Genomic DNA, 15855 nt, shown 5'->3' on the forward strand with positions numbered 1-15855 from the left:
ACCTATACCAGCTACCTACATAATATTATATTCTCTTTGACGAAAGGAACTCTATTTGGACTTTTATTTTTCTTTCGTTGTGAAATTTAATTGAATTTGAAAAGGTTGAGGAAATCTCAAAGGACATTTACCACAAGAAACCTCTCACAGTATGTATTCAGTGACCTGTTTCCTACAAGAAAAACATCAGTTACGTATAACATTACTTATCAAGTATAGAATCGTACTACCGAAACTCACTCATGTGACTTTGTACATTAAATTTATTACTGAATTGGAATGTTACATTATTCTATTCTAATTTACTGAAATTGAACTAAGTTTTTAACATGCTTAGGTATACATAATATAAAATTAAAAAAATTGAACGATCCACCTTATGAAATTTTGATTACGCGCATTCCTACTGTAGATACAAATGATTTAATTAGATTTATCAAAGTTTGTACTAATGTAAATATAAGTCTATGGCTAATATTATAAATTATTAATATTTCCACAATACATTATGCTCTACTTTTCACCAAATTACAACATAAAACCCTTTACCACATAACTGTACATCTTTTTTCTCTCAATAACTCTCTCTAATTTATTATCAAAGTGAGTCGAGTTCGCAAACCTTAGTACAGGAATCGCCCGCCGTAGTTCACTTCAGTTGAGCTCTCTGGCAGCGTGGGCGCGCCGCCCAGCGTCACACTGAAATACACGCGACGACTAACGATAGCTTTCACGTAAAAACTTTTAAACACCCCCTGTATAGTTTGTGATGTGATGTGCTAAAAAGTGGAGTGTTATGAACTATTAAGTAAAACATTTGAGTGTATAATGTCGTGATTTAAAATACTGATACGAAAATTATTTATATTTAATGTTGGTGGCTTAATTGAACGTGTATCTTAATGCTAAAATCAGTGAGAAAAAGCCCGGTGAATTAATACTACAATACAGTTCAATTAATTTAGAATTGAGTAACGTCTTAGTCACGAAGCAATTATATTTTAATGATAAAAAATACTGGATGTTAACAGCTGTGTTATTCTAAATCCATAATATTTTTTGTGTAATTATTGATCCATTATAGAAGTACTTTGCTAACACGAGATGTACCAACTCAATACGCTTTTTTTTGTAATCAATACTTTGTCAATAGACCATAAAAAATGACAATCAAATAGAAGACCGACCTTGCCTTAGTGGGTTTACTACCGATTAGTTAATTATTATTTTTATTTGGTCATAGTCGTAGGAACCCATTACACGTGACGTGCTTTATAAGTGTAAAGAATAAACGTTAATTAAAATTTAAACATAATGTTGTCATAATGATGTGCTTCACTTCAGACAACTAATTCTTAATTGTTTTGGACAAAAAGTGCGGTTTTATCTACCACTTGGACTCATCGTTATGTAAAAAAGCTGAACAAATCTCCATAGTTTATGCACAATTTAAATGTGATTCGATAATGTTTCACGATGAAGCAATGGCAGTCGACATTCTGTTGTGTTGTGATTCTCATATGGCCGGGGAAAGACGCTAAACCTGACACAGTAACCGAAATAAATACAAGGTTACAAGGGCAACATGGACTAGAAATTGATTCAGTAACTATGTCCAGTAGTGCTGTAAGTGTAAACACAGTGAGAGAGATTTACAACGGTGGTACTTCAACGTCAGTGACCGAGACTTTTAAAGAAATGCATTCCACGCTAATTCCAGAGACTAGACCGCAAGGATCTACTGTAAGTATGACATAATATATAATATTGTGATAGTAGGTACGTAAAACGTAAACATGTGCCACAGGCGACGCGACGCCGGGGGTTGTAGAGCGCTAGTAATTTAAATAATAAAACAAATGACCTACCTACATAGTTTTTTTTTTAATTAAACTGCATCAGAATATACCTACCTATTGGCGCGCTATTAACATTATGTTCTTTTTTTCATTTTCATTTCATTTTCAGCTAGATGGTAATGGAATAGAATATTATTCGGAATACGCATCCGGATTTTAAAGACACATGCTAAAATCTACAATACTCATGATGTCTGTTTCCGTAGGTTTGCCAATTATAATTCATATCCTGTTTCATAATTTTGAAGAGTAAAAGAAATATTTTAACAAAGCTTCCGTTAATCTTATGCTTGTCTTTCGAAGTAATCTTAGACTAAAAGGTTTTCAAAGTTGAAAAGTTATAATAGCATAGCCTGTGGGCCGTGGAAAAGGTATATTTTTATTGAATAATGAAATAGTCAAGTTTTACATTATTTTGTAATTTGTACCTACTATTTATGTTCTTGTGTGTGGGATTTATCAATCGTTATCAATCATTTTTATACATATATCCTACACTGTTCAAAATCTCGATCACCTACGTGTGTACAGAAAATATAATTTCAAATGAATATAATACAATCTATTTCCTTTTATCATTCAGGTCCATAATGTATTTTATTTATTGCTCCTCTAACTAAAATTGTGTAGGTGGAGGTAGCGACTTCATTGAAAAAATCATAATATTATGTTGAGGGATTGGCCTTCCTTGATCCTAACATCTATCTTTACGCCTTCCGCGCCGATTTATAGCAGATTTTCTGAGAACTCACTGTTCTTTACAATTATCACGTAACAAATTTCGCTAACTGTCGAAGACTCTTTAAAACGGGTGATTCTGACAGTCACTACTGCGATATTTGTTTACTTAGGCTAATTTTGTTTCCACGATGTTACGGACACGTGTAAGTATTAATCGATAAATAATATGAGATAAGGACCTTCTGGAATGTTTTTCGACGATATTAACTCATAAGAACGCTCATGTATGAATATTTTAAAGGAAAATCGATGTTTTATTTCGGTGATGAATGATTTGGCATTCTGCGGGCGTATGAACTTGACGTCGAGATAATATTTTACTTATTTTTCACAGGGATAAAACTAATTTGCGTACGTTTTACTTTTTCTTATGAGGACTAGACAGAATCGACTTATAACCAGTATGTTAGAATCAGCCTCTTTACATATTATTTTTGGAATGGAGGGACTTGTAGTTAATCATTTTTATATTTTATTCATGTTACCCCTATTTTGAATCTATCACTTATTCTCTATTACAAACTCTAGATAGGTACTAATACGTAGGTCTTTTGCACATAAATTATTTTATGTTTATTCTAAAAACTGTTAAGTTTATTAACATTATCCATTACCACAAAATCATAAATTTAAATTTTCTTTCTTGTAAAAACAGTTTTCAGGATTCCAAGGACTTTGCTAAGCATAACTAAGTACCAATAAGTACAAAGGATTATGTTCTCAATATAGGATACTAATCTAATGTAATAATATCCAAATACTTATTCGTTAAACACACACAATACTAATAAACAGCTAATCACATAACTGAAGAATGTATAAAGAATTTGCGAGTGGTTTATGAGGACGCTTGTGACATAATTGATATCGACTTACGCCCCATTACGCCTTAAATATTTAGAGGGTGGGGCAGTAATACGGGTATATAAGTATACACATACTCGTGTAGCCTTTAATTACTTTCTTCATCCGAACTTTTATTATTTTTGATGTTGCTGTCACTTACAGTTTTTCGAATTTTGTGTAGTCTTGTAGTATTTAACCGATATAGACGATAGTTAAATAAATTATATTGACACATAATGACTTGAAAGACCTAGACTTCAAGTTCTCCAACATACCTACAGATTTTGAAGCAGACTACTCTTCTTATCAAAAAATTCACTAAGTATTTTCTGTAAATTATTTGCAAGTTACCTATAACTAATAAATTGTATATAACTAATAATCGTAATAAATTGGTTGTCTCCTCTGCAATTAAAATATTAAAGAATTTTCCTATAACTAATCATAATAATATTATCTAGGTGCTAAGAGGGGGGTGACGTAATATGTTTCTACTGTAGACGATATGGAATTCTCAACGACCGATTTATTACGGATTTTCCACTTCAAATTCTCTGGATTAGATACAAGATCCCGCCCCTTTGGAGATAAAAAATCGAGTGTGAATACTATACGGTTATCTAATCTACATATATGCATACGTCAGAAACTCGAGTGTCGATCTAAATATATTGAAAATCGACACATAATGGTGTGGAGTGTGGAGAATACTTGCGGAAGGAAATTAATTCATAAGGGTTGTAATGTTTAGTGTTTATTTCATGTAAATCAGGCATTAGTCCCCAATTAAGCTTGTATAAGAAAATTAGTCATATCAACAATAACGTAGAGAATATAGCTGATTTTATACAATATGTACCTAACTGTGAAATGCTGTCTTATCTCTTGTATTTGTAAGCAAATTCATCTGTAACGGCATGAACGCTTATTATGATTTTATTCTGAAAATATAGGTAGTACCTAAGTCTGCCTTACTACTTAAGTAAGCCTTGTGGTATGACGTATGATAGTCTGTATATAGGTAGTAAGCCCTGTGGTATGACAAAACAAAATATATTTTGTCGGCTAGTTGTAAGTAGAAATCTGAGCTCTTGAAAATCAATATGGCTAATGGCACATAAAATTTGTTTTACAGTAGTATTAACTCTCATCATCATCATCATCAGCCCATATACGTTCCCACTGCTGGGACACGGGCCTCCTATGAGGGTACAGGCCATAATCCACCACGCTGGCCAAGTGCGGGTTGGCGGATTATTAACTCTCATAGGAACAAATAAACAATGTTACGACCTCTACAATTGGGTTGACTCTATATAATTCACCATTAGTTTAACTATAGTATTAAACAAATAATAAACTGCTTTCCTATTACACGTATTCGAAGCAACACTATGCTAGAACTAGCTTATAATAATAATAGTATTAACTGTTTCATAAATGGAATAAATCGTAAACTATAAGTATCCTTTCAGACCCGTAAATCCATTAAAATAATAAGCAACCATATCATTTTACAACAAGCAATACCAATCCATATTTGTCATAATCACAGTGTTTTATAAGCCTCTTTAGACATATTTTTCAATATGACTTACGATCAACATCGAGTTTATAACCTTCTATTAAAAACAGAACGAATAGTTTTTACTATAGTAACATGTTTTACGTCACGTTAATTTTAGATTCGTGTTGAATTCTACGATACATTATCCCTGGAGCCCTCGACCTACAGAAATATCGCGCTGTTGTTGGGCATGTTTCCATTCAAGTTAATTGTTTGTTTTATTACTCTATTGTGTATCAGTTATGAACACACGTCTGGATCATGTTCGCTTTTGGGAGCATAATATTTTGTGCGTAAAGACGGGCCTTTGTTTGGCTTCTATTCAATACAATATCTACATAATTGAAGAGCAAAGAATCAAAAACAAAAGAGAGTGTCTATTAAAAATATAAAACAGTATTTTCTGTTTAAGAAATTGAATGTAAGAACATTCAAATTATACTTTTAATAGCCATTAAAAATCTGTAGTAAATACTGTGTTATAATGTTGCGTAGCTGTTCATTGTGATTTGTTAAAAGTCATGAATTATGGTGGAAACAGGTATAATATGTTAAATTAAACAATATCTAGTAAATAGACCTGTATAATTACACTACATATAATGTATTCTATGAAGCAATGTAGAGTGAATGTGAAATGAATATAAGTAACATCGGATTAGGTTCATCTCTTTGGCATAAGAATTGCTTGGTAAAGAGAGCTTTTATCTCCAAAAAGCAAATTTTGACTACTATACATAGGAGATATAGAATCGTTTTTCTATGCAAATTTTAGGTACAATATCCATTATTATAAAATGAATTACCTAAAAAACCTCTTCTGGAATGAAAGAAAATGAACAATGCTTATAAAGTAAGTGAAGTTTTACAAGTATTAATGCTATGTATTTTAATGAAATTCATAGAAAAAATTTTCACAGAAAATATTTAATTAATTTTGGATAAAGATTGTAATCTCTATTCCAGGAGTTTACTAAATGATTAATTGTAAACAATTCTAATTATTGGAATCTTTAAAGATAATATTATGGCGATATTTTAAAGTACACATATCTAAAATGAAGTAGTAAAGCGCGTCACACACGGTGAAGATACTATAATATTTTATGTTAAGATTCTCTAATATAAAATATTACAGTATCTTAAGGTATCCGGTATCAGCGTTCTGACCATCATTTTTCTTTTTGTCATTGCGTACTAAGACCCCTGTAGAACCGCCATCCTGTTACAAATGACCCGAAATTTTGTGTCAGTGTTTCGGGTCATTTGTCAGGATGGCGGTAACAGGATTTTATATTAGATAATCTTAACATAAAATATTATAGTATCTTCACCGTGTGTGACGCGCTTAATGCCACTCGAATTACTGTTGACCTCAACGACATCACTCTATTAGTAAACAATAATAACGTAAACGAAATATACAATATTAATAACATACAATATTTTAGCTGACATCAAAAATCTATTGGTAAATACTAAATATATTTATAAATCTTACATGTACTTATCTAGAAATAATTACTTCCATAGTGACGATTTTCCAATTAAGGTATAGGTACACGAGTCTTATTTACTAAGTCCTAAAGGTTATTAGAAAATTATGTAACAACTTCCATAGCGAAATTAAGCAATAATTATCTCATATTTATGAATAATTGATATCTACATCACAGAGTATTTATTGAAGGAGACATAATTGGACGTACATATATATCTGCCTAAAAGTATACATTACTGCTGACATTATTCAGGAGGAAAATTTAATATGTAAGAGAAAATATTCTAAGGCACGTGTATATTGTACATGTGGGAGTGTGAACATGATACAAATATAAAGAACAATGAATTAGGATAAGCAATAATACGTCAATGGTGTAAATCATCAAATATGACTGATCACTGATTTAGTAGAAAATTAATGTAACACACAAATAGTTGAAGTTTTTACGTAAATTTGGACATAAATAAACTCTAAGAAACACATATTCTACTTTAAATAGTATTACACTAATACATATAGTAAATCTCTATGTATGGTTAACTCTTTAAAACTGCGCAACGGATTTTGATGCGGTTTTTTCAATAGATAGATTCACGAGGAATGTTTTAGTATATAATTTATTAGGTTTTGGAGTAAGCGGGCGAAGCTGCGGAAAGAAAGCTATTACATATATGCATTATGCAATACATACCTATACCTACCATTACCGCGAGCCGAGCTTTTAGTAAAAATCTAGAGTTTGAAATAAAAGTGAATAAATTTTGCGTCTTTTAATGTACCAACTTGAATATAAAAAATTTTGGCGGTTTGTAATGAATACCAATTATGAAGATGGTTGTACCGCAACGTTAATATATGAAAATTTTTACATCACGACCTTAAAGTTTCGCCCTGAGCGGCTACTGCTCAATACGTGCCTAGTGTCTGTGCGCAGTTTAAAATTCAATATAAACAATTAGCAGTGATTAACTTACTTTAATTACGTTTCTTAATAAGTCAGTGAAAATTCTTATCGTGTGGTGTTATTAAACCGCGTTTATCTGAAATAATCGAACAGATACAAGCGTACAAAGTAAAAACGGTTATTACAAATTCAAAAGCCGACCGTTCCGCACAAAAGAAGTGGCGATCTATGACTCACCGTTCGCCGGCCGCGGCTCCACGCATTAAAACTGGTTCTGCGTTTACACACTACGCAGCTTACCGCCTGTGCTAATAGAATATCAAATATATAAATAAATAATATTATTCACACAAAATGTCACCAAATCCTACCTGTGCTGCTTGCATGACACCAGTCACCGATGATAATCGCGTAACATGTTCCAACAAAAATTGTAAAAAAATATTCCACATCCTTTGCATTGGAAATTGTACTGTCGGTGATGAAAGTGATACTCAGTGGATCTGTCCAGAATGCCAGGTACTGGGTAAGAAAGGTGGAGACAATTCAACTACTCCGGCACGTTCTAACGCAGTTACAGAAAATAGTCGTAAACGAAAGAAAGTGGAACATCTCAACAGCCCCCTAACCCAGGCATCTATTGAAACTTCCAATTACTCTTCTGATGTACAGGTCCTTACAGAAGAAATTCGTCTTCTTCGTGAGACTGTGTTGACTTTTAAGAGCGACATGGCAAGTCTTGTGTCGTCACTTGCTCTCTGCGAAAAGAATCTAGAAGATATTAAAGCTGTTCACTCCTCAAAAATACAAGAGCTTGAAGCTAAACAACGTGAAAATGTTGAACTTAAATCTACAATTAATTCTCTGCGCCAAGAGTTAGATTTTCGTTCGCAGGCTTTCCTAATAAATGAATTGGAAGTAATAGGAATCGAGGAGGAATCATCGGAAAATCCCATTCATTTAGCTATGACTACAGCCAATAAAATAGGAGTGAATATAACGGAAAACGATCTTGATAGTGTCACAAGAGCAGGTCCACGACACCACAGAAAAGACTCAAATTCTGATTCCAATTACCCAGCTCAACCTCGACCACTTATAATCCGCTTCACTCGCAAAATTGTTCGCGATTTGTTCCTGAAAGCTGGAAGATCTCGTAGAACATTGCATAGTAAGGACATTGTTGGACATGGGCCGGAGCGAAAGGTCTACGTAAACGAACGTCTAACACGCGAAAAAAGGCAGTTATTTCGAGACACTAGAAGAGCAGCCTCCGATGCTAACTTTAAATACTGCTGGATTAAAAATGGCTCCATCTATATTCGTAAACGCACTGGGAGTCCAGCAATTAAAATCCAATCGAGCGACGATTTGCTTCGTATGCCTTTTCATTCTGCTAACTAATACTGCTCTATTCAACCACCAGAAAGCTATTTTTTGTATAAATTTGCGCACTTTATTACTTATCTATTTTATGGCCTTTTGTTTGTCTAATATTATTATATATCCTAATATTATTGTATATTCTATTAATATTAAATCGCTCATTACAATTGATAATTCATTTGCTTGTTATTATGAACAAATTGTATTGTTGCTTAAATTAGTTACAATTGCACTGCTTTGCAAGGACTGCTTTTATGCCACACCAGTTTTTAGCTTTTTCAGATACTGCTCCAGTCTTAACACCATCCTATGGCTCTTTTAGATATAATTGGTGAAATAGACAACTCTAATAGCATAGTTTGTCATAATATAACTTCTCCCGAACACTCTTCTCAAATTCTTAGCAAGTACAATATACGAATTTTGTGTAGTAACATTAGAAGCTTAAATAAAAATTTCCTCCCTTTCCAAGTTAGCTTAAAGAGATTCTCTCTTAGTTTTGATGTAATTGTTTTCACTGAATGTTGGCTTCCACTTGCGACTGTAATCCCCCAAATGGATGGCTACACCTCGTACTGCACAACAAAGCATAAAACTAAGGCTGGCGGTGTTGTGGTCTATATTAGAGATACTTGGATGGCAACAGTAGCTGAACTATCTATCGAGGAATCTGAATGTTTATCTGTAGTAATACCAGACTGGAATACTCATCTAATCGCTATATATCGTTCTCCCTCTCTCAACACTAAAACTTTTCTCGAATCTATCTCTGGTGTTTTAAAAGACATAAAGGGTTTTACGTGTAAAATCATAACGGGGGACATAAATATTGATATATTAGATTCCTCCAGAACCTACGATTTGTCATCTGAGTATCTCTCTCGTATGGCTGAACTTGGTTACCACAGTGCAATCAATATGCCTACCCATAACAAAACTTGTTTGGATCATTTCTTTGTACAAACGGAGTATACAGGCGAGTCGATTGTCTGTACTTCTGACGTGACTGATCATGACCTAATCATTCTAGGGATTTTATCTTCCCACAAGAATGCTGCTAAACGCAAAAGACTCAGGCAAAAGGTGGACATCGATGGAATCATCAACGATCTTAAGGAATCTAACTGGTGTGAAATCTTAAAATCTGACTGTGTCACAGAAGCTACCAATATTTTTATGACTACTATTACAAACTCTGTTAAAAGTCACATACAAACTACTCACATCAGCAGACGCAAAAATAATCTTCAGAATTGGATGACACCTGGACTTATACGATGCAGTCAGACTAAGGATAGGCTCCATTTGCTTTCAAGATTAGACCCCAATAACCAACAGAAAAGATTAGTCTTCACGCGTTATAGAAACTTTTATATTAACTTGTTACGTAAGCTGAAGGATGCTTATGACTCGAAGATACTTCTTGAAGCTGAAAACAAACCTCGAACATTCTGGAAACAAATCAAAAGCGTTACTGGCACCGTTAAGAATAGAAAGGACCCTGTGGGATTGCTAAATCTGGAACGCACTCCATTACAATCGCTTAACACCTGTAACAGATACTTCTCCACTATAGGTCAAAGCCTGGCTAGTGCTACATTGAACAAAACCAATGAAACTGAGATATCTCTAGCTTCAAAAGTTACCTTAAAAAGCTCTCCTGTAAATTCTTTTTTCATTGAACCAACTGATTGCCACGAAATCCGTAGCATCATTCAATCCCTTAGTAATAGTAGCAGTCCAGGTTATGATGGCTTAAATAACAGTCTTATTAAAGCAATTGCACCTTACATCCTCGAGCCTCTTACAGCTATAATTAACTTAAGTATGGCAAAGGGAGTATTCCCAGAACCATGGAAAACCGCTATAATCACACCCATTCATAAAGAAGGTAGTCGTAGTGACCCATGTAATTATAGACCTATATCTCTGCTCTCAACCTTCTCTAAAATACTGGAACGTTGTGTAAGTAAAAGGCTGATCAAATACTTAGAGTCTAACAAGCTCTTGGCTGACACCCAGTTCGGCTTCCGTAAAGCTAAGTCAACGGAAGATGCCGTTAGCCACTTAACAAACTTAGTTTCTTCTCACCTAGATAAAGGAAAGGCTTGCATAGGGGTTTTCCTTGATCTTAAAAAGGCTTTCGATACTGTATCCACACCAATTTTGCTACGTAAGCTCGAATGTATGGGAATTAGAGGCTGTGCATTAGATTGGTTCCAAAGTTACCTAACAAACAGGACCCAACAACTTAAAATAGATTCCTTTCTGAGTAGGTCTGAACACGTGTCTTTCGGGGTCCCGCAAGGTAGTATCCTGGGTCCTACTCTTTTTCTCGCATACATCAATGACTTGCTTTCATTATCCATTGATCAGGGTGATATGATATGTTACGCAGACGACACAGCCTTGGTTTTCCATGGTTCCACGTGGAAGAATTGTATAACGGCCGCTGAGCGTGGCCTGGCAAAAGTAGCAATGTGGCTAAATAATAACCTCCTCACCTTAAATACACAGAAAACTAAATTTTTGAGATTTCATAAAACTGTTAGGTCAGCGCCTAAATACAACACTCCTCTCTTCATACACACTTGTGCAATTAGTAGCTCTGCTGATGTCACGGGATGTTGTAGTTGTGTCTCTATCGAAGTATCTCATGAAACTAAATACCTGGGTGTCATCATTGATGAACGATTCTCCTTTCGACCTCACATCAACGCAACTGCTAAACGTTCTAGGAAATTAATATATATAATGAAGAACCTGCGAAATAAAGTAAGTCTTAATATTCTTATGAGGATTTATAAAGTATTATGTCAACCTATTATTACTTACTGCATATCGATCTGGGGTTCTGCTCCATCCTCTGCTCTTATAACACTCGAAAGAGCTCAGAGATCTGTTCTTAAAGTCATGTTAAAGAGACCATTTATTTACCCGACGTCGACCCTCTATTCTGAATGTAAAGTTCTTAGTGTTAGACGCCTTTTCATTTTAAATTCAGTCCTCAGGATTAATAAAGCAACTGCATCTACACAAGACTCCCATAGCAGACGAAATTACTTACCACTTCCCAAATTAAAAACCTCTTTTGCAAAACGTGCACCTAATTATATGTGGCCACTCTTACATAATAAAATATTCAGACACTTGAACCTTTCTAAAAATACTTGCATAACTAAGACATGCTAACAAAATTGCTTCTTTCCTGGGACTATGCTAAGACTGAGCAATTTGTTCGTCTTCAACTTTTTTGAATATTTCTTGTGGCATTTGTTTAAGCCAGTGTGATTGTAATCGGTATGAAACAGGCCTAATTATTGACTATTACTATGAAATCATATCAATTTTTTTTTTTTATATTATGACCTTCCTTTTATTCTTAATATTATTTTTACTTTTATTTAATTATTGTTTGTATGAATTTTTAATCTAATTTAATTTTTAATCTGTATTATGTTTATGTATTAAATTTAAATCTGAATTTTAAATATTTATCCTAACATAATCGCCGCTCTGTTTATGAAATTCTAATGTTAAACATTTCACGGTCCCGCAGGACTAGGGTTGCCAACCGTACTATAATATATAGTATTGTACTATATTTCGGGTCTGCGTACTATATACTGTTGAAAACATATATAGTACGCAAAAATACTATATTTTCAACACCGACAAATGTTACAAACAAATCCTTCATTAAAAAAAATATGGCTAAGTCATATAAGTTATAACCTATTGCGCATATACCAGTGGCGAGAAGAAAGAAACAGAAGTAGTGTATCATTAATAAAAAAGAGCTTTTGATTTATATTAATTTAAAAATTGAATGTGACAAAGCTTGACACTTTTATTTTAAACATAAAAATAACTGCGTTAAAAACAACCGTCTTCAAAAACGGAAAAGTACAAAATAAAAAAGTTTTGATATCTTTAATTACTACATATTATTTAGATGTGCTATTTATTAAATAGTTTTGATGTCGGTGCACGGGCTTAATACTAAGTGTTTGACACCAACTTCAAACCTATTTAATAAAAAGCACATCTAATTAATATGTAGTAATTAATGATATCAAATCTTTTTTATTTTGTACTTTTCCGTTTTTGAAGTTGGTTGTTTTTAACGCAGTTATTTTTATTTAATATTTTTTAGTGTATTTTTCAACACGAATCAAACTAGTTTTAAAACGCGACGTGCCAGGGGGACGCGGGGGGTGTCATTCAACTGAGTTCTGCGGATTTTTTAGTCGCCATGGAGCAGTGGAGCGGAGAGCATCGCGCTTATGCTATTGAGGCATACTTTTCGGGTGATTTCGCTGGCAAAAACACGCCGTCGGTTTAATAACCATTATCAAATTCAACGTTTAAGAGATGGACCTTCGATAAATTTGATACAGTCGTGGCTAGCAAGGTTTAGGGCTACAGGTTCAGTCATTAATAACCCTAGGCCGGGACCAGCACCATCAGTATCCACGATAGAAAACATTAAACTTGTTATGAATTCTGTAATTGAAAATCCTCGTTTATCACTTCGCACACGTTCGTCGATATTGGGACATCCTAAATCGTTTTTCAGGTCATTATGTGAAAAAAGGTTAAGCTCCATCCATACTAAATTCAAATTATTCAAGATTTGCTACGACTCATACTGCTAATGTGTCAATGAATTCAGTGCGGCAGTTATTTCCTGAAAAGCACATATCCCGAAACGGCACCATCCCGTGGCCACCCAGGTCACCAGACCTAAGTCCATGTGACTTTTTCTTGTAGGGCTATCTAAAAACTGTGGTTTACCAATCAAATCCAACAACCATAAGACAACTGAAGGAAAATATCCGGGCTGAAATAAACAGAATTCCCAGTTCCCTTTGCAAACAAGTTTTTCTCAACATGCGGAATAGATTGAGGAGTGTGTGAGAGTAGAAGGGCGGCATTTGGAAAATGTAATTTTCAGGAGATAAAATCCGCACTCGTCTTCTTTTGACTTAAATAAAAATATTTTGTTTAGAAATAATACTTCTTTTTTTACAAGCCCTCAAACATTGAAATCTGCCACTGGACACCCTGTATTACTAAGTTCCTATGGCCACCTTCCGATTCCATCATCAAATCAGCTCTCTGTCATGATAATTTTTCATCGCTATCCAATTTACAAACGTATACAAAATTTTCAGCTCAATCGGTTACCGGGAAGTGAATCAAAGTTACGTGGTACATTTCAATTTAGTCATCGAGTACAGACAAAAATGCTCATAAAATAAAAACTACGGGGCCTATCCGAATAAAATTTTTATGGGACCAATTCGACACCATCCCGCATCGAACAAAAAAAGAATCACGTAAATCGGTTAAGAAATCTCGGAGTAATCGGTGTACATAAATTAAAAAAAAAAATTATACCGGCCGAATTGATAATCTCCTCCTTTTTTTGAAGTCGGTTAAAAAAGCTGTTACACAGTGCAAGGAGTGGAAAAAAATATAGTTTTTATAAAAATAAATATATATTTGTCTATTTTTTTGTTTTTCCCATAAAATACTATATTTTTTTTAAATGTACTATATTTTTTACACCTTATTTTGGAAAATACTATATTTTGATGATGAAGTGTTGGCAACCCTACGCAGGACAGGCATTGCCTAGTGCGGGAACCAATGATTTTATTTCCTGTATTTTAACGTTTTTCTTTAAGAAACTGTATTAAGCACTATGTAATAATGTATGTATTATGACTGATGTACGTGTCTTAAAGAATAAATAATTAAAAAAAAAAAAAAAAAAAAAGTATTAATATAAAAGATACATACATAGAATAAAATTACTGCTAAAGTAACATTTGTATTTATAATAAACGCATAATCGTTACGTATCCATCACTTGACCAAATATTTATAATAATAACTGCAACTATGTATGACAAAGAATTGGCAACTGTTTTTACATATTAAATCATTAAATAGGTATTAAAAATTATAATCACGTGTGTAACAGATCGTATTTAATGGCTCATATTGCTTTTGTTTGATGTCTATATACCTATATGTATATATATATAAAACTCAAAGGTGACTGATATAGTGATCTATCAACGCACAGCCCAAACAACTGGACGTATCGGGCTGAAATTTGGCATGCAGGTAGATTTTAGGACGTAGGCATCCGCTAAGAAAGGATTTTTATTTTTTTTTTTCAAAATTCTTGCGGGAACGGGGAAAAACGGGGATGCACGTACAAAGTCGTGGGCGGAAGCTAGTTTAGTTATAATCCTGATTGGATTTAAAAAGTAAATCATGAGAGCAATCTTCGTCGTTTGAGGAACGATCACAAAAGACTCCCTCATAGATTGTCCGAATAAACGATCACCGATGATGCAAACTGTGACTTTCTTCCACTATAAAATCTGTCCAGCTTGTAAGTAATATATTATCCAGTATCCTAATATAGCAGTGATATTTGTTTAAAAAATATTAATGTTTAATAAAAATTTATCACTAAATACTTATCTATTCATGAAAATAATCAAGAATGCAATTTTAATGTAATTAAGAGATCACGCATCGATAAAATTCTTTTAATTGCAATATAAACACATTTTTATTAAAGGCATTTAATAATACAGGAGGAAAGTCGAAATTCAAGGGTAAAATATTTTAAAGAAATTCTTTAGAAGCCCTTTTTTGTGTACGGTCAACATATTAGAACCATTATTTGTTTTTAAGTAGGATCAAAATATAAGGACCTCATTGCTTTGGTATACGACCTCTCTAGTTAAGCACTTTGTTGACCTTTTGATCGTTCAATTTTAAATAATACCTAAATAGCATTTCTTAAAATGTAAGCTATATATTGGTTAATTATGTTTATTACGGTCATTTGAGAGGTAAGAAAAGTCAAGTGTTTTAAGGGTAATGTTTACATTATATACGTCTTATTTACTAACTTTCACATTTTTTCTTATTGTGACATAATCGATAAAAGTCCGTGCAAGAATCGCTTGCTCGATAAGAGACATTCTTTGGTGAAAATATCTATAAATTGAATACGTAG

General features: G+C 33.5%; 1 protein-coding gene across 1 annotated transcript in view; it reads left to right on the plus strand.

Annotated features, from left to right (window-relative positions):
- The first annotated feature begins 1410 nt into the window (after positions 1-1410).
- Positions 1411-15855, plus strand: part of LOC149483372 (uncharacterized) — a 118160-nt gene continuing 103715 nt past the window's right edge. The window contains exon 1 of the mRNA XM_089702383.1: positions 1411-1743. Within this exon, the coding sequence (XP_089558509.1) occupies positions 1477-1743 (267 nt within the window). The 5' untranslated portion in view covers positions 1411-1476. The remainder of the gene's footprint in view (positions 1744-15855) is intronic.

The sequence above is a fragment of the Colias philodice genome, chromosome 13, assembly GCF_061535455.1.
Source record: "Colias philodice isolate Cphi_HAF_F1 chromosome 13, ilColPhil1 Martin Lab GWU primary, whole genome shotgun sequence".
Lineage (NCBI taxonomy): Eukaryota > Metazoa > Arthropoda > Insecta > Lepidoptera > Pieridae > Colias > Colias philodice.